Below are 19,861 nucleotides of genomic sequence, written 5' to 3'. Positions count from 1 at the left end.
CTTCAAACACAGACACATTGATGACTAAAAATGTAAATAACCACAAACAGAGAAAACATGAAGTTGCTATTGAATAGTATTTGTGCTGAAAATTATTTTCATTTGTATTAAATACTGAAATAAAGAGATTATGGCTCCTATTTGGGCAACCTAAAGCAGCACACCTGGTCTCTCTTAATCTTGTGCATGTATAATAGATGTTTACTACCCTGTAATGTAGTTAAACATGCAGTAGCACTGCTGATATGTTAATGCACTTACATGTGCTCCGTGTCTGCTTTGTTCTGAACGTCTCAGTGCTCAGAGATGCTTAAGACCCTCTTCACGCCTCATGGCCTCAATTCAAATCCCACAAGAAGCTGTCGCATTTTAGCCAAAGGGAGGCCTCTAAGTCTCTCACTGTGTTTTACATCTAAACACATTGAAATTGTGTCCAGTAGTGTCTTAAAAATCTACAACTATTGCACTATTGATGATATGTCTATGCTGCATATTCATCTATAAAATACTTTACAACACTAACAACAATAATGATAATTCCAAAGATACATTTTTCTGTTTTATTATTAAACTTGGGTTTAATTATTGTACTTTGTGCCCCACTTGCCTTTTCAAATCATGCTCAGTTCTTCCTATAAGCACAAGCACAGCTGTTTCTCCACATGTTGAGTGAGGCTGTCATGACAATTTATGGGGAAAAATAATATTAATTCGAGAAGCGATGTGATCAGCACTCTGTCCACATTGTTCCAGCTGACCTACAACTCTCATGAGCAACAGATCTTCGAACAAGCAGAGAACACTCAGTCGTGTGCCTCAGTACAGCAGAGCCTCCTTCTGTTGCACATTTGTTCCAACGCAGCAGAGACAGGCAAAACTACATCTTCCAAACCACAAAACGGTGTTTTTGGATTAGGGTATGCCGTGATTTTAGAAATCAGCTTGAACATTTCACTTTTTTACAAAGCTAATCCTTGAATCGAACAGTAGCAGTTTTCTGGAAACGAAAAGTCATTAAAGTGTACTGTAGATCTCTTAGATAGTGAAAAAAAACCTGTATCTTATTTTTCTGCGACGGTAATTCTTTTTTTTTTTTTTTTATTTATCTTTAAACGTTCATATAAAGCACTTTAATTCAGCATGTGTTACCTTCAAAATTATTTGCAGATAGATATTTTTAAAATTCCACGAGTGTTTAATTGATTTTCATTTGGTTCTAAATGTGAATTACCAGGAGAAGGTAATGAAAGTTAATGATGGGATTAAAGATGAATAGGTACTAATCAGCCACTGTATAATGGCTGCTCTTTTTCTGTATTCTAAGGTCACTCTTTACAGTTTCTGGTACAAGATATCCAACATATGCTATAGAGAGGTGCCAGGAGACCTCAGTGAGCCTGAGTGCATGGATAGGCAGGTATAGAAGAGGGATGTTTATTATTTCACAGCCAAAGTGTAAGAATGGGCATCTGTTTTTCTAATGGCAGAGCTGATTAACATTCATGATCCAGTGCCCTGATTGTGCTGATGTGAGTTCTGGGCATAAGGTCATCCAGATTTACGTTTTCATTCCTTTTCCTGATCTGCTCAGCTTCCCTTGGGTTCCTCCTGAAGTCCCCGAAGCAAAAAAAAACGTAGTCAGATGCTGTGGCTGCACTGTCACGACACTGACAAAACCTATTAAACACAAAAAGCAAAGTTTCAAGAACCCCTGATCTTTTCACTCTTTCCCATCTTCCAATCCTTGCACTCAGCCTCACTCTGTTTCTTTGTCTCGTACTTTTAGCATTTATTTTCTGACAAAACTGAAAAACAAATAGCTCAGAATGTGTTTCATTTGACAGAGTTTCGATTTAAATCCCCCCTGTACCATTATCATGTCTCTCCTGGCAGAGCCAAAATGGTTTTTTTCCAGACTCCTACAAAAGTTCTCACTTGGCTTACACCTTTCGTTTATTTGGTTTTGTCCAGCTTTGCCATATAACTCAATTCCATTTCAAGTAATTTTAGAAGACGCACTGGTTAAGGGAACAGATACATGTCATCATGATGTTTTTCTTTTATTCTAGGTGGCCAACCTGCTGAGACTTTTCCAAATCCCTCAGATTAGCTACGCCTCTACAAGTGCAAAGTTAAGTGACAAGACACGCTACGACTACTTTGCCCGCACAGTTCCTCCTGACTTCTACCAAGCCAAGGCAATGGCTGAAATCCTGCGCTACTTCAACTGGACCTATGTGTCAACCGTGGCATCAGAAGGCGACTACGGTGAGACTGGCATTGATGCTTTTCAGCAGGAGGCTCGCGCCCGTCAGATTTGCATCGCCACCTCAGCCAAGGTGAGCCGCTCCATGAGCCGCTGGAGTTATGAGAACGTGATCCGATCCCTGCAACAGAAGTCCAACGCCAAGGTGGTCATCTTGTTCACACGCAGCGAAGATGCCCGGGAGCTGCTGGTGGCGGCCAATCGAATGAATGTGACCTTCACTTGGGTGGCAAGTGATGGCTGGGGTGCACAAGAGAGCGTAGTGAGGGGAAGTGAAGCGGTGGCAGATGGAGCCTTCACCATTGAACTGGCCTCCTATCCAATCCCTCAGTTTAATGAGTATTTTACGACCCTACATCCGTACAACAACACCAGGAATCCGTGGTTCAGAGAGTTCTGGGAAAACCAGTTCCAGTGCACTCTTCATGACCTAGGCTGTGGGAAACATTCCCTGCATGAGGTCTTTCAGCCAGAATCCAAAATCATGTTCGTAGTGAATGCTGTCTATGCAATCGCTACCGCCTTACATAACATGAGGCAAGCCTTGTGTCCCAACTCTACCAAGGTGTGTGATGCTCTTAAACCTGGCAACGGCCGCAAGTTTTACAGAGACTACATCCTCAAGGTCAAGTTTGAAGGTGAGCAAAATCATTTCTCTTTAATCTCATCTTTATGAGACCTCATACAAACATCTGCATGTCAGCGTTTATTTATTTATGAGTCATGCGCAGAGATGACTTTATGTTATAGCCAAATTTAGGTTTGACCAATTATATTCCCAATGGCAATTCGTAAAGTGCTGGATTAGTGCTGCAGAGATTCCGTAGGATGAAATACTGCAGTTACTAATTCGTGCACCACATAGTGTGAAGAGAGCGGTTGCTTCTCAGATTTGCTGCTTTAATTGCTTTTCCAAAACACTTTCGCTGCACAATTTATGAAACAATAGCACAACCATAGATCACAAATGACAAAAATGCTCTTGCTATCTTATTTCTACAGTAGCTGTTTTCTCTTTTTCATGGAATAATTTACATTCTCACTACTAGGAGACTAAATTTAACAACTGTGTCCAGCTGTGCCACTTTTTCCCCTTACTTATGAAAAAACAAACAGAAAACTTTCCCAAAGGACTTTATAATCCAGAGAATTCATATATTAGCTGAAATTTGCTCACCTTAAAAACATCATACTGCAGCTTCTACTAGTAGACTGGTAAACTCAGTCTAGTTTACATATTAAATCCAAGATTACGACCCACATATTAAGACATTTCTAATTAATTTTATCTTTAAACTCAACCTATGTGTGTGCCCTCACATACAGCCCTGATTCAGTAGGGAAAGGCCCCAACAACCCCAGATTCCACAAACTGATATCCTTCTCATTCATTCATTTTCCGACCCACTTATTCCTATTAAGGGTTGCTGGGGTCTGTTGGTGCTTATTTTCAGCTCTCAATGAACACTAGGCGGGGGCTACATCACCCAGGACAGGTCAGCAGTCAATCATTTTTCCATCTATTCATATTTGGATGGTTGGAAGAAACCGTAGTATTGAAGACCGGTGACACTTTTTCCCTTACTTGTGAAAAAACAAACAGAAAAACAAAATGTTCCCGAAGGACTTTATAATCCAGAGACTTCATATATTAGTTGAAATGAGAACATGCAAACTGTTAATGTTAATCACCACTACCCGTGCTGCCGTTTTAATTCACAATACATCCTAAGTAGTTTTTTTCAAAAGAGAGAAAACCAACCCTATACTAAGCAGTATAACAAATGTATTGTCGCTGGCTTGAACAGGAATGGTCAATTTTCTTTTCTATCCACAAGAAAACATAATATTATTTGGTATGGAGTCTCATCTGTTGGAAATTGTCAACCTATCCATTTTTCTTACTTCTCCATCAAGGTGAACATACACAAACGGGAGCTCATATGCTATAAATGGACAGTGTGCACCTGTGTCCCACCTCAGTCAATGTTCAGTCTTTCTACACCCGAAGGCAAATGAATGACACTCAGGCACCCATAAATAATATAAAATACATTGAGCATGAACCTTCATAGTGGGAAGTTGATATGCTTATATTTTTACTTTGCTCTTCCTGAGTGTCAAACTTAAGGTCCTGGAGCCAAATTCAGGCCATCCAATTGTCCAATCACAAAACGAAACATATTGATTCTTGAGTACAATGTTGATATTTGTTATTGAATGCTTTGCTTAGTCATTTGGGAATATAATTATTAAAAGAAGCTCATTAACCATAAATTGTTAGTTGCTAAGATTGTTGATAGGATTTGTCCAATCATATTAAACATCTGCTTTAGTGAGAGCTGTGAAAGGTTCCACACTGCTGCTCTTGCTTTATGTTGATCTTGTGTTTACAACCACTGCCTTCTTTTCCATTTTCAGCCCCCTTCCGCCCTCCAGACACAGAGAATGTAGTTCGCTTTGATGGCTTTGGAGACAGCCTCGGTCGCTACAACATTTTTCACTATCACAAAGAGGGTGGACATTATATTTACAGCAAAGTCGGCTACTGGGCTCAAAGCTTAACTCTCAACACCAGCCTAATTCCCTGGGCTAATCAGGCTGTGCCCACGTCCCAGTGCAGTGACCCCTGCAGGAAGAATGAGGTGAAGAGCATGCAGCCTGGAGACGTGTGCTGCTGGATCTGTATCCCCTGTCAGCCATACCAGTATCTGCAGGATGAGTTCACCTGTGCAGACTGCAGCTTCGGACTGTGGCCTTTGGCTAATCTGACAGGCTGCTACGACCTACCAGAAGAGTACATCCGCTGGGAAGATGCCTGGGCTATTGGGCCTGTAACCATCTCCTGCCTAGGGATGATGTCCACTCTGTTTGTCATTGGGCTCTTCCTCAAACACAGTGAGACACCTGTGGTGAAAGCCAGTGGACGAGAGCTCTCCTACATCCTTCTTTTGGGCGTGCTGATGTGTTACATCATGACATTCATCTACATCGCCAAGCCTTCCACAGCAGTGTGTACGCTGCGCCGGCTCGGCTTGGGAACCTCATTTGCTGTGTGCTACTCAGCCCTTTTAACCAAGACCAATCGCATCGCTCGTATCTTCAGCGGGGTGAAAGACGGAGCTCAGAGGCCTAGATTTATCAGCCCAGCCTCCCAAGTCGCCATCTGTGGTGCTCTGATCTCCTGTCAGCTGATAGTGGTGGTGGTCTGGCTGCTGGTGGAGACCCCAGGGGTGAGAAAGGAAGTGAGTCCAGAAAAGAGAGACGTGGTCACCCTGAAGTGTAACAGCAAGGACTCCAGCATGCTTGTGTCACTCACCTACAACTGCATCCTCATCATCCTCTGCACAGTCTACGCCTTTAAGACCCGAAAATGCCCTGAGAACTTCAACGAGGCCAAGTTCATTGGTTTTACCATGTACACGACCTGCATCATCTGGCTCGCTTTCCAGCCCATTTTCTACGTCACTGCGAGTGACTTCAGGGTGAGTTATGTCAAGTAACACATGCTCAGTTGTCTTACACCTTTTTATTGTTTTATTGTTTTCACAAAATACTTACATCTGCGCATGAAACACTACCTAGCAGCCATGAAATAAGTACAAAATCTGCCAAAAAGAATAATTAATGGATATGAAATAGTAATTATCAGCACCTGAAGTACTGGTATACATATTCTATGTAATGGTTATGTCACAAAAGGATATATCACAAAAAGAGTGTCCGCCCTAAAGTTGGTGTTTTGAATGCTTCTCTATCAGTTGTGGTGGTTTTTGTATTGAATGGAGACAAACCAAATATGAGGAGGCATATTTGACGATCAGCACTGGAGGAGATTTTTTGAGTTAAGCAGGAGTTTACACTCTAAAACCAGCTGGTAGTGGTTGTAACAAAACCAAAACAGTGCTATTTATTCTACCACCCCTTTCTCCTGGTTGCTTTCTTTATCAATGAAAAAGGCTTTAAGTTCACCCTCCACAGATTGGATCTTATCCATGGGTCTGTCTCCATAATGTCTACTTCTCTGACGTCCTAACTATTAGCAAGGATAAGATCTAGCTTTAGGAGAGACCGAAACTATTCAGGGACAAGAGGTCCAAGTAAGCTGAGGGCACATCCATGTGTCAGAAATACATTACAAATCCCACATTTTGTTAATTTTACTTTTAATTTTAACAACTCTAAGATCAGGGAGGGCAACAATAAAATCATTCTTTAATCATCCATATATTATATTGTCAGAAAGTCAAATGTCTTTGTGTCTTTGGATACACTTAACATTGTCCCATAATAATGTGAAAATATGGATGAGTTTCTACCTATAGATGTAGCTTGCCTCCACCGGTCTGGCATCAAGAAAAAATGGTTTCTATTTGTGGTTCAAGTAAACTTTAGTGAAAGCTTTGTTTAAATCCAAGCCATTAGAAATGATATATAATAACTTATATAAATTATATAATATAAGATTAGTTTTCAATGCATTGTAATTTTATTAATAAACTAATTTGACATTGTGCACTGTATTGTGGAATCGGGTGAAAACCGGGTCAAAACACCAAAAAATGTATAGTTGTAGTAGTGGCAAGCAAAACGAGGAACTTGTGGCTCTTTCGTAAAGCAGCATGGGACCAGAAGTGGCTGAATATCCCTCACAAGGAAGAGTAAATATCAACTGCTAAAAAGAAATAAAGGAACCTGATGCTATTCCCTTTCTAATCCTTTCTCACGGAGCCTGCTTGTAGCCCCCGTGTGTGCACATTAACACTGGGGAGTATTTCACTTAAATGAATGCACAGACACTTCTCTCGCAAAGACAACTGCAATATGGTAAACATGCACATTTAATTTGTAGGGTCTCCTTTTTGCAATACAAACATCAGATTAAGAAATATTGTAACTACAGCTGTGTACATCACATTTCTCCTGTTTCATTTTTGCGAGTGCTGTTTGTGTAGGTTGTTTGTCCCGTTCATGCAAACAAAGCCACAAAAACATTGAGTAAACAGGGTTTCTACAGGCAGTTACGTACCTGGTATGATGTCATCAATCATGTGCAGAATCCAAGATGGAGAAACATGGAGTCCTTTAAGGTGCTTTAAATACTTAAAGAAAACTTCTCAATACACTATTAGCACAATGTAAATTTGGTGTAAAGACATGAGTTTGATTACAATGACTCTTGACGGCCAATTTACGCGCACACAGTTTAAAGGGTACCTGTAGTGAAATTGTATATAGCAAAAAATGTGTTTTATGTGTTACTAATAAACAAAATTTGTGCACCTTTTTAAAAAAAAAAAGTATGGAAAGTCGGCATGTTGGAGAGGATATGATGTACGTTCATAGATTCCTGTGAGATGTTGCTCGATAACAGCTCAGTTAGTCTATAGTTTTTGAAAAATGGCGGAGTGTAAAGCTAATGGTTCCTAAAACAACAAGAGAAAAACCTGCACCGGTTCAACTCCCGGTGCGGACCAAAAATACAGAAGTTGTTCTGGTAGCTGGAGAGGCGTCAGGGCATTGAGCAAGGCACCGAACCCCGACACTGCTCCAGGGACGACAGATGAAAATTAGCTTGTAGCTATCTCTGGTCTGCGCACACATCTGTTGTGCAATTGTTTTCCTGTTAAATACATACATTTAAATAATATCGGTATGGGATACACACTTGAAAACGAAACGGACAAAAATTTGGTGATATGCGAGGACCGCATCAAGCCGAGCTGCTCTGAGAGGCAACTGTGGGCTAAGCTATTGGGCACGAAGCCAAAGTTGAAGTGAAATCACGTGCAGGCGCAACAGAATTTTTTCGCAGAAAATCTCAATGCAGCTAATAAACATACTTGTTCAGAGCACTATGTTTCTGCTTACATGTGCGGGTGTCATGGCACTAACGGCAACTATCACTTAAGGAGTGGATAGACACTGCTGCTTACAACAATGTAAACACACCTGTTGCGCTTATACCTCCCACAATGCACCAGTTATTTAAAGCGGCAGGCTGGGCAAATGAACGCGAGTGCATCATATCCTGTCCAAAATGGCGGCTCTCCATAGTTTAATGCCAGAAGGTATAAAATTGTTCTGAAAAAAGTCCTTTTAATGTGTTTTAAAGTGCACGTATTTTGTTTATTGGTAATACATTAAACACAGGATTTGTTATTTACATTTTCACTCCAGGTTCCCTTTAAATGTCAATTTCTTCTAATAATATGTTGTGGTAACATAATTCCAAGCAAGCAGATACAGAGTTGTGACTTCTCTATTGTCTTCAGTGTATTTAAACCTGCAACACGTGTTTCACATCGATAGTTGTATGTCTGCTAATGTAAAGCGTGATGCAGTGGTCTGATAGGACATCTGAAGGTTTATCTCCCTCTGGGATGAACAGCGTGCGATGAGATCAGGGAGAAACAGACAGAGGAACCTTCAGCCACAGCTGCCTCTGCAGAAACATGAAAAAGCAGGCGGATCACGAGGGCTGAAAGACAAGTGAATATCACTCTGTGTTCCTGTGCGAAGCTGTGTGGAATGGCGTGGAAAGCATGGGATGCTGAGTCCCAGCTGTGCCTGTTGTCTTGGGATTTCACTAAACCTCAGAGGAGTCCTCCGGGCTTACCAGGAAACACAATTCATAGCCTCAATGGGCTGATCAAATACACAGTAAAACCCCCCTTTGGCCAATAAATAATTACTGAAGCTACTGAGTGGGCTGAGCGTCTCTAGTTTTTTTTTTTTTACAGGCTGGGCCATTTCACCTGTGTTCACCTAGTTTTACAGCCCTTCTGGAATTGCTTTCACAGCTGAACACAAACCTCCAGCAGAATAACAAATAGAGACTTGATTGGAGTCAGTCATTAAATGTTAAACTGAGCTGAACACAGTTTAGTGAGCCATGAACAACCCGTTTGATTACAGTATAAAATATTGAAGACACTCACTACAGTCTGAAGAGGGTTTCCCCTTTTTACTGCTCTAGCTCTCGTCATCCCAAATCAGCAACAAATACAACAGATTTGATTTTTTAGGTTTATATTAAATCTGTAGTTCCTGCTGATACAATTTTACATGATTTATATGATTAAATATGTGCCTCATGTATAGTATGAGAATTTTCTAAACATTTATAAATCCTGTAATGTGTGATATTTCAACAGAAATCCACCCTACATCCAATCCAACCGGTGGTGGCTCTCATGATAAAGTTTCCCGATAAACTCAAAGCCTAATAAAATGAGAAATGTCATCTTCACTGCAAAGACCTCTGGATGAATTAAGCAACAAGGAACACAGACATTTAGCATCTGTAGAGGCGGTGCTGTGTCTGTGTAATAATAAAAAAAAAAGTGAACTCAGTTAAAACATAATGCAAACAGAGGAAGGCACAAACTAAAGTAGACGTACTGAATGAACAGAGGCAGATTCATTGTCCTCTGCATCCAGTAAATTATTAAAATCACTTAACAGGTCATTCTAATGCAGCTGTGTCTTTGCTTTTATTTTAATGGTTCCTGAATAAAACTAAGGAAAGATAGAAGAAAAAATATGGCTTTTGTGCACTATGTTTTGTAGAATCATGTGGTGGAAATAGTTTTTTAAAATGCACATGTTGCCTTTTCTCTGAGTTTCCATCCAGTTACACAGTAGGAAACTTAAAATAGGAGCCTTTTTGGATTCATAGTTTGACTGTCTTCTCTCTTTCTGTATGATTCAAGGTTTTTAAGATGGCATAACGTGAATGTTAGTGACTCATTCATTGCATTTGAAAACCTGCAAAGACATCTAAAAGAAACAAACATCCCTTGGGTTTTTTTTTTTTTGTTTTTTTTACATTTTTGTAATCACAATTATGTCACGTGAGTTATCGCAGAGAAGGTAGCAGCATGTAAGAACAGCATCCATTAGCACGTCCGTGTTTATTTAAACAACAAAACAAAGATTAAAAAAAAAAACAAATACAACAAGAACAGAACTGAAAGAAGTCAGAGACATGATGATGCACCAACAATCACAAAGTGTCAAAATGCTCCTTTGAATAGTGAGGGAGGACAATCAGGGGCACACCTGAGTGGAGACAGGAGGGGGCCTAATTACTCATACCACACACACACTTACAAGGCAGGGAAGTGTTACATTACCCACATACACCGACAGGGCACCCGAAACCAGTCTTTCATTCATTCATTAATATTCCGAGCTGCCTATTCCTGTTTTGGGTTCACAGGGGTCTGCTGGAGGTGTCTATCACCAGCTCCCAATGGGCGGTAAGTGGGTATACACCCCGTACAGGGCACCCCTCCATTGAAAGGCAAACATAAGTTTGTGATGTTCTTATTCTTAGGTACAACTCCCCTTCTCACTCTTTTGTTATCTCTAGAAATTAAAAATGCCGACCCAAGCAGAAGTTAATTAACACATTGATATTACTCTCTTAATCTAATCACGTTATCTCTATTACCAAAATAAATTTAGCTGTTATTAAATGTGTCTATCAAAGTCGCAAGACCTATTTGTTCAAAATCCATAAAATAGATCTCCATTGATATTCCATGGACCATATCTAGTCCTAACACAAGTTTACAGATTTTATTTGATCAACTTTTCAGGACAGAATGTGCTTGAATTGACTCTTGGTGCCTACGTAATGTGATACCCAGCATTAGGATTCAGGGTGAAGCAAACACCTGCTGCATGCTGTGAAAAAGAAATGCTCTTCTTGCCACAGGTGGCCCGCTGCTCAGAGGCATCAATAAAAACAGGCAGTTCTGAGTGTGAAGCGATGAAATGAAGCTGGATGTGGGCAGGCAGCGTGAAGGGAGAAAAGAGCAAAGGTTTAAGGATTTGATTGACAAGCTAATAAACCGATCACTTAACACTTCATGTTGGCTGTCCTCACTGACAGCTTCCACATCCTCCTCTGTTGCACCTACAGCTTTCCCTCTGAATTATGCAATTATGTATTCCAATTTGCTTACATGTTTTTATCATTAAATTGATATTTTTGAGGAGCCATCTCTGTGCATTCTCTCTCCACACTGAGGTAATTACTCATTTTCTAGTGATTCAACTTCTCTCTGAGGTGTGAAATGAAGTTTGGCGCTTTGGATGGAGAATTTCTTTTTTTTCTCACCTCTCTTCTTGGCACTTTACAGGTGTTAAGGCATTTGTCTGTTACATTTTCACGCAACACCTGAAAGTAGAGGTGTAATCAAGCGTTTACATGCAGTAGGACACCCTTTGTTTAGTGGCGGCACTAGAAAATAATGGGGGGTCCTTAAAGTGAGGCGGAGGCAGTCCTCAAACAAACAAACAAAAAAAAACTACACACAAATAAAACAAAGGCATTTCTATGCACTGTTTAATGTTTGAGTGATCACATGTGCGGAGTGTGGCCAACAAAGTGACAATTTTCCACCAAACAAACACCATTGCAAGCCACCTGTATACAATCTCATCCCATTAACAGTGCATGCTCAGTGATATTTCCAAACATAAGTGAAGACATGGTTCTTTTTTCCTTTTCCAAAATAGTGTTTTTTTTTTTTTTTATTATTATTAGTATTTTATTATGTTTTCAACAGTGTTCAAAAACAAACATTCCTTAATACAAACAATTTCTTCCAAACTCAATGTCCTTAAAATGTCCAGACTTTTATTAAAATGAATACTTACAAAATAGAAGAACAAAATAAACTGAAAAGAAAAACAGGAAAAAAAAAGGAAAAAGTTTGTAGCTCAGAACGGGGGTGTAATTGAGAAGACTTAAAAATGATCTTCCCAGCCTCCGTAGAAAGGAGAACCCTCAAACTTGCATCACACGGACGAAATTTTTTTTACAAAAGCATACAGTACATGCATTTCAGCAAGTCCTACACAAAGTCAGGTCTATGTTGACAAACATACCTGTATAATAGCTATCCTTTCAAGATATCATTACATTTGTAAACATCCAGTCTAAGAGACACTGTCAATTTCTCCATATTGTAAATGTTTCCAAAATAGTGTATGTATAGTTATCTTCAGCCCATTATTGTTGATCATATTGTTGAGAACACAGTCTATTGTCCTACCCCTACTAAAACTTATCTATACCTTGTATGATAGGCTGCTCAATTTGAAAATTTGATTACAATTTTGATTATTACACTCAACAATTACAAAAATAACATAATCGAGAAAAAACAATTAGGAAAAAAAAATTAACATGTTTTATTCAATAAATAAAAAAGCTTGGCACTCGTGTTATTAACACTAACTTTGAGTTGTTTAATCCATGCACATGCAAGCTCCTCCCCTCCGCCCCGCCCATCTCAAAGCCAAAGCTAACCTGAAAGTTGTTGCTAGTGGTCTTGAAACAAGGAAGGGGAAAAGCAGGAAAAACACTTTGTAAACAAGTGGCAAGTCAAATTCTCTTCTACGGGAACACTTTGGGTTTGATGATGAAGATCTAGAGCAAAGACACAAGCAAAACGAGCAAAACACAAGAAGTGTTTTGTTTTGTGCAAAAGTGAACATACTTGATTTTAGTGTTGGAAGGTTTTTATTTATGTTTCAAGGATGTAACCATGTCGGAAATAAACTGAATAAATAAAATAAATAAATAAATATATTTTATGTTTTTTAGTCCAAAAAATAAATAACTTTTTGTTTGACAAATAATCGTTTGAATAATCGTGATTTCAATTATGACTTAAATTATCATTTAAACGAGCAGCCCTATATGATTATTATTATTATTTATTTTTTTTATGAACTCAACATATAAATCTGTCCCATTTTTCCCTGACCCTTCCAGGTGCAGACCACCACCATGTGTATCTCCATCAGTCTCAGCGGGTCGGTGGTTCTTGGTTGTCTCTTTGCTCCGAAGATCCACATCATCCTGTTCCAGCCACAGAAGAATGTCTGCACCCTGAGGGTGGCCACCACACGCTTCAGTGTCACCACTGGCCCAGGCTCTAGTTTCTCTCAAGGTACCATTCAATTAGTTGCTGTCAGTGTAAGACATGCATCCAACTGTTGTTAGCAGCTAATAGTTTATGTTTTTACACTTGAAAAAAGAAAAGAAAAGTAAAACTTGATGTAACAAGTTAATAGAATACCACTTTTTTCCCCCATAAATAATTTTTATTATGGGCTTATAATTTTCAATTACACTCATACTTACAAAGCAATGCAGTATCACTTGCTTTATACAAATATAGAAAACAAACATAAAAAGAAAAAGCAATAACAACATTAAATTAACCAAAAACACACACAGAATTTAGGAGGTATATCTACATATTGTACGTAACTGCAAGAGATTCAAAAATGTCTGAAGTCGTCAGAAACATCCAAGTTCTTAATAAAGTCAATAAAAGGCCCCCAAATCTTTTTGAGTATAATGCTTGCTTTGTACGCAGCGCCCCTATTTGTCCAGTTTCGGTCACGTGATAGGTCAGTCATTGGCCAGTTTAGGTCACGTGATAGGTCAGTCATTGGCCAGTTTAGGTCGCGTGACTAAAGGTGCGTTCACACCGAAGTGACTGAAGTGCCTCGATTACATTAAAATCAATGTAAATGACGCGACCTCAAGTTATCTCTCCTTGTGTAATTTGAGCGACGAGGTCGCAGTAACCACTGATCACAACACATTCTGAGTGAATTCATCCTTTAATATTTCCGTAAGTTGATCATTTAAACCGTAAAAGTGGAGCAAGAAGGAAAAGAAGTGTTCAACCTCCTCTCTCTCTTTCTTTCTAACCTGTCACTGGCTCAACACAAACACACACACAGACGCACACACACCCACACACACACACACACACGCACACACACACACACACACACACACACACACACACACACACACACACACACACACACACACACACACACACACGCACACACATTGTTCCCTTGTGATTGTGTCACTGCAGCTATGAAGTGATGGAGTGACCAAAAAGCACCACTATGTGCAAGTGGCACATCTGGGGCGATGGAGGCGATGGAAGCGACTGCAGCGCAACAGTCGCGTTCGACTAAATCTCACCCTAAACCGAACCCTAACCCTAAAAATTGTTGTGATATTGGGTTATTACCTAGCCATAAACCGATAAAGCTAACCCTAAGACACTACATACTTGTACTTCGGTGACAGTACCAGTAGCACCAGGATTGTCCGTACAGCAACCGTACAAATAGACACTTTCTTATAAAAAACTGAAATAATACCAAAAACAATTTCCCAGTTGTGCATAGGGAACTTTGTTGAGACCACTTTGATTGATAATGACATTCATCAAACTGTAAATATTTCAAGTAGTGTTTTTTGTCCAAATTAAACTTTTTAAATAATTGTAATGCATATATTTATTCAAATTCTGTTTAATATATTCTATATCCTGAATCATCAATATATTATCATCAGGTTTATGCAGCATAATAACAACATGATGAAATACTGTACAGTGTTCACATTGTGTCCAATAATGATTCATGTTGACTTAAGACATGTGTTTTGCAGCATCAGCCTCAAATGTTGTTCCAACGGTGTGTAACGGACGGGAGGTGGTGGATTCAACAACGTCCTCCTTGTGAACACCAGCTGAGCTCTTCTCTTCTGCCAAGCATTGTAAACAGAGTTATACTGTGTAATCACTAGTCCTGAATCAGGTATCTCAGACATGGAGGAGGTCAAACAGATGATCGTCCTCACTTTGTTGTCCTCAAAGTGCTGTGAGTACAATGTCCAGATTATTTCATTTTGTTTTTTGACTCGTAGCAATTTTAAATGACATGACAATGAAGTTGAATATAGCCCTTGTTTCTAAAGATTCTCCTTGCAACAGTGGAGTAAATGATAGTAAATCTGTTAAATGTAATATACTCAATACGTTTTTTCATGTAGATTCTGGTGAACCAGTTTGTGCTTTCTTGTAATTTATGTAAATAAAATGTGTTTTTTAGTAATACTATCATGATCCAAAGTCTGTTTCTTTTCACATCAACACACATATTTGGTTATATGCAAAATGTGATTTTAATATGATCATTTATTTTGACTAACACTATGTACACATAAAAAGGAGTCTATTAATCAATGTTTAATGCATGTTATATCTTGAAATGTAAAGACTAGTGCTGTCCTAGACAGTGAGTTACCGCTACTTCTTTGTTCTTTGTGAATGGATCTGGCTGAAATTTGGCCGGTATAATCTATGGATGTGTATGCATTGATGCTCGGAGCCCAATTTTCCATTTGGGGCCCAGGGGGACCCAAAAAACGAAATTCGATTTCTCCCTTATTTGTGAGTCAAACATTACGATGGTTGGTGGTACTGAATCATTGGCACATACCAATATATAAATGGGGCCCATTACCCTGTACGCGTTACGGGGGCGCCAGAGGGCCACATTTTTCGAAAGACTACTCCTCTGTTAGTTCTAGTTAGATCGGAATGCAGTTTGGTATGAATACATTTATGAGAACATAGTCATGTGATATATCGTTTCAAAAGTAATTCAACGTAGATTATGATTACGCCTCACACAATTTGATTAGGGGCTCGAGGGGCCCACCCCCCCTTTTTATGGCAATTTCCATTAAAGTCATTTTTCCATTCATTTGTGAGTCAAATATTGCGACAGTTGGTGGTACTGAATCATTGACACATACCAATATATGAATGGGGCCGATTACAACGTATGTGCCAAGGGGGTGCTCGGGGGCCACTTGGGGGCCCCATTTTTCAAATAACCCCTCCTCCATTAATGCTTGTTGAATCGAGCTGTAATTTGACATGGATATACTGTATGAGCGGATGTCAAGAGCCTCTCGGAGACCTTTTTTACTCGGTGGAACCGAGTCATTTGACTGAATTCTCGGGAACGTGGTATGTGCTATTTGGCACGGAGACGTTCCGAGGGCCTGGCCGTAGTTCATCCGAACTTGTTAAATTTGAAAACATATACAGTACATCATTCTTTTAAACAAAAAGCCATTTGGGTTAAAAAACAAACCAAATACAAATTCCAGGTCAAGAACTTGGGCCTATTTTTGACTTTTACTAATGCACTGTATTTATTATTCATCCCCCATTGACGCGTATTAATAAAGCAGCCAAGTTCAGTGACTAAATAATGATGGTGTTTGTGCATGTTTGAATTTGTATTGATCTGTGTCATACACTATTTCTATATTCTGAATGTAAACCAAGAACAAACAAGCTCTGACTATAAATCCTCAGTAATGATCTCTCCTGTTGATATGAAAAATACAATGAAATCCATCAACGTTGTTGAAGGACAACACAGCGATTTGGCCTTTTATTAGAAATAATGACACTCTCATTTAGGCTACTTCTGTATTCATGTTTAACACTGCCATCTTGTGTCCAAATGTATATACATTACCATCATGCCTTCAAGTATCTTAAATATTGCATTTGCCTGTAGGCAGGAGGAGGTCATCAAAAGTTAGCAGGTCCTTATTATCATTTGAATTTATTCTGTGAATGAAATCAATGCAGAAATTGCTGCATTTGCTCCAGACTAAACACAGTGACTCAGTTTGATCTCAAATAATCAAAACTGTTTAAAGCTGTATCATCTTAGATCACAGTCACCACAGAGGAGGACACTATCATAATAATGTTATAGAGTGTTTGAAGCTCTATATCTACTATACAGTATGAGGTCACAGCAGCATAGAAACCTATTTATTCAGTAGTTTTTATAATGTCTGAATTATTTTGTCAATGTTTTTGTTGTTTGGTATACATTTGAGCTTCCTCGCTTTTAGAACTTTAAGATTTGACAACGGAAAGTGCACAACAAAATAAATGTACATACTTATTTTGAATACTACTCAATAATTGCAGGATTTTTTTTAATTTGCCAATGAAATGTTTTTTAAAAATTTAGGCTGGAACGCAAAAGTAAATAAAGAGAAAATAACTAAACAAAGAACAATAATGAGACTAATAATTGTGCTTTATTGTGAAGCTGTCTTCCCATGGTTTTAGGCAAGGATTTATTCATCTATTTATTTTTGAATAGAAAAGGACAAAGCAAATGCAACCTGTTCAAATAGAACAGGAGCTTTATAGATTTATGTTTCGAGAAAAAAACAAGACATGATGATTTTATTACTATTGATGTTTATTTTAATATTAGTTGAAAGAACAAATGAGGCCTTGAAGGAAAGACAATTGTCAACAAATCAAACAATCACATTCAAAAGGCAATTCATGCTTCAAGTAAATAAGTAAAATGAATGAAAGAAACAAAAATAAAGAATAAATAGTAATACATGTATCACATCAAAGGGGTGGAAGACCAAGTCAATTCTTGTTACATCCAACTTCTTTGTTCAGTTTATATATGAAATACAGAACACGATGGAGATTATGCATCATTAGATTATCCATCCATGCATTTTTAGACCTGCTTTGTCCTATTTCAGGAGATCAATAGATCAAACAAATAGATCATGACCTTATCAAGACCATCTATATGTACTACACAGGACAAAACCTTACAACTGAAATACATAACAATGGCAATACATGATGCTCATAACATATTTGTACACTATATGCAACAATTATCAGTCACATCCATTTCAATATATTAATATAAGCCACTACTACTACTACTACTACTACTACTACTACTACTAATAATAATAATAATAATTATTATATATATATATATATACACAAATTATTAGTAATTGCATTTTAATGTGTATTCAAGCAATTGCCTTTTTTTAAATAGATGAAAGAATAAATGTAATAATTACCACCACCACCACCACTACTCTACTACTACTACTACTACTACTACTACTACTACTACTACTACCACTACCACTACCACTACCACTACTACCACTAATAATAATAATAATAATTATATATATATACACAAATTATTAGTATTTGCATTTTTAATGTGTATTCAAGCAATTGCCTTTTTTTAAATAGATGAAAGAATAAATGTAATAATTACCACCACCACCACCACTACTCTACTACTACTACTACTACTACTACTACTACTACTACTACTACTACTACTACTACTACTACTACTACTACCACTACCACTACCACTACTACCACTAATAATAATAATAATAATTATATATATACACAAATTATTAGTATTTGCATTTTTAAGGTGTATTCAAGCAATTGCCTTTTTTTAAATAGATGAAAGAATAAATGTAATAATTACCACCACCACCACCACTACTCTACTACTACTACTACTACTACTACTACTACTACTACTACTACTACTACTACTACCACTACTACTACTACTACTACTACTACCACTACCACTACCACTACTACCACTAATAATAATAATAATAATTATATATATACACAAATTATTAGTATTTGCATTTTTAATGTGTATTCAAGCAATTGCCTTTTTTTAAATAGATGAAAGAATAAATGTAATAACTACCACCACCACCACCACTACTCTACTACTACTACTACTACTACTACTACTACTACCACTACCACTACCACTACCACTACCACTACCACCACTACCACTACCACTACCACTACCACTACTACTACTACTACTACTACCACTACCACTACCACTACCACTACTACTACTACTACTACTACTACTACTACTACTGCTACTATTACTACTACTACTACTACTGCTACTATTACTACTACTACTACTGCTACTACTACTACTACTACTACTGCTACTACTGCTACTATTACTACTACTACTACTGCTACTACTACTACTACTACTACTGCTACTACTACTACTACTAATACTAATAATAATTAGTAAAATGCTTTTTTTACAAGTTATTATTAATTGCATTTTTAATGTGTATTCAAGAAATTTCATTATTTAAATAGATGAATGAATAAATGTAATAACTACTACTACTACTTCAACTTTTACTATTAATACTATTACTCTAAATAATAATAAACAGTAAAATTCTTTTTTTACAAGTTATAATACTTGCATTTTGAATGTGTATTCAAGTAATTTCATTATTATTAATGTAATAACTACTACAACTACTACTACTACTACTCCTACTACTACTACTACTTCAACTATTACTATTAATAATAGTATTACTCATAATAATAATAATAATAATAATAATAATAATCAGTAAAATGCTTTTTTTTTACAAGTTATTATTAATTGCATTTTTAATGTGTATTCAATAAATGTCATTATTTGAATAGATGAATGAATACATGTAATAACTACTTTACTACTACTAATGATGATGATGATGATGATAATAATGTTTCTTTGACTGCTACGACTAAAAGTATGATAATGTCATGTGACCTAAGTAGTTCATGTCCTGACAAACCTCCATCTTATTTGTCTGTTTTTTTTTTTTTTTTTTTCCTGTTCCCTATTGCAGCTCCATCTCATAAAACTATCAAAATGTCCTAAATTCAACCATGAGCTGCTGTTGTTTTAATCCTATCTCACTTCTAAACAGTATATGTCACACTGACAGTGTGTTGTGTACATTATGTACATAGTGTGTGTGTGGCAGTGGGACAGTACCAGCAGGGGGCAGCAGAG

At 37.8% G+C, this 19,861-nt stretch overlaps 1 protein-coding gene across 1 annotated transcript in view; it reads left to right on the top strand.

The window, feature by feature from the left end:
• grm2a (glutamate receptor, metabotropic 2a) overlaps positions 1 to 15,222 on the top strand; it is a 44,834-nt gene extending 29,612 nt beyond the window's left edge. Inside the window, exons 3-6 of the mRNA XM_028446831.1 lie at positions 2,070 to 2,904; positions 4,688 to 5,751; positions 13,062 to 13,239; positions 14,775 to 15,222. Of these exons, the coding sequence (XP_028302632.1) occupies positions 2,070 to 2,904; positions 4,688 to 5,751; positions 13,062 to 13,239; positions 14,775 to 14,848 (2,151 nt within the window). The 3' untranslated portion in view covers positions 14,849 to 15,222. The remainder of the gene's footprint in view (positions 1 to 2,069; positions 2,905 to 4,687; positions 5,752 to 13,061; positions 13,240 to 14,774) is intronic.
• Positions 15,223 to 19,861: the final 4,639 nt, after the last annotated feature.

The sequence above is a fragment of the Gouania willdenowi genome, chromosome 5, assembly GCF_900634775.1.
Source record: "Gouania willdenowi chromosome 5, fGouWil2.1, whole genome shotgun sequence".
Taxonomy (NCBI): Eukaryota; Metazoa; Chordata; class Actinopteri; order Blenniiformes; family Gobiesocidae; genus Gouania; species Gouania willdenowi.
This window is presented reverse-complemented; position numbering and strand designations above follow the sequence as displayed.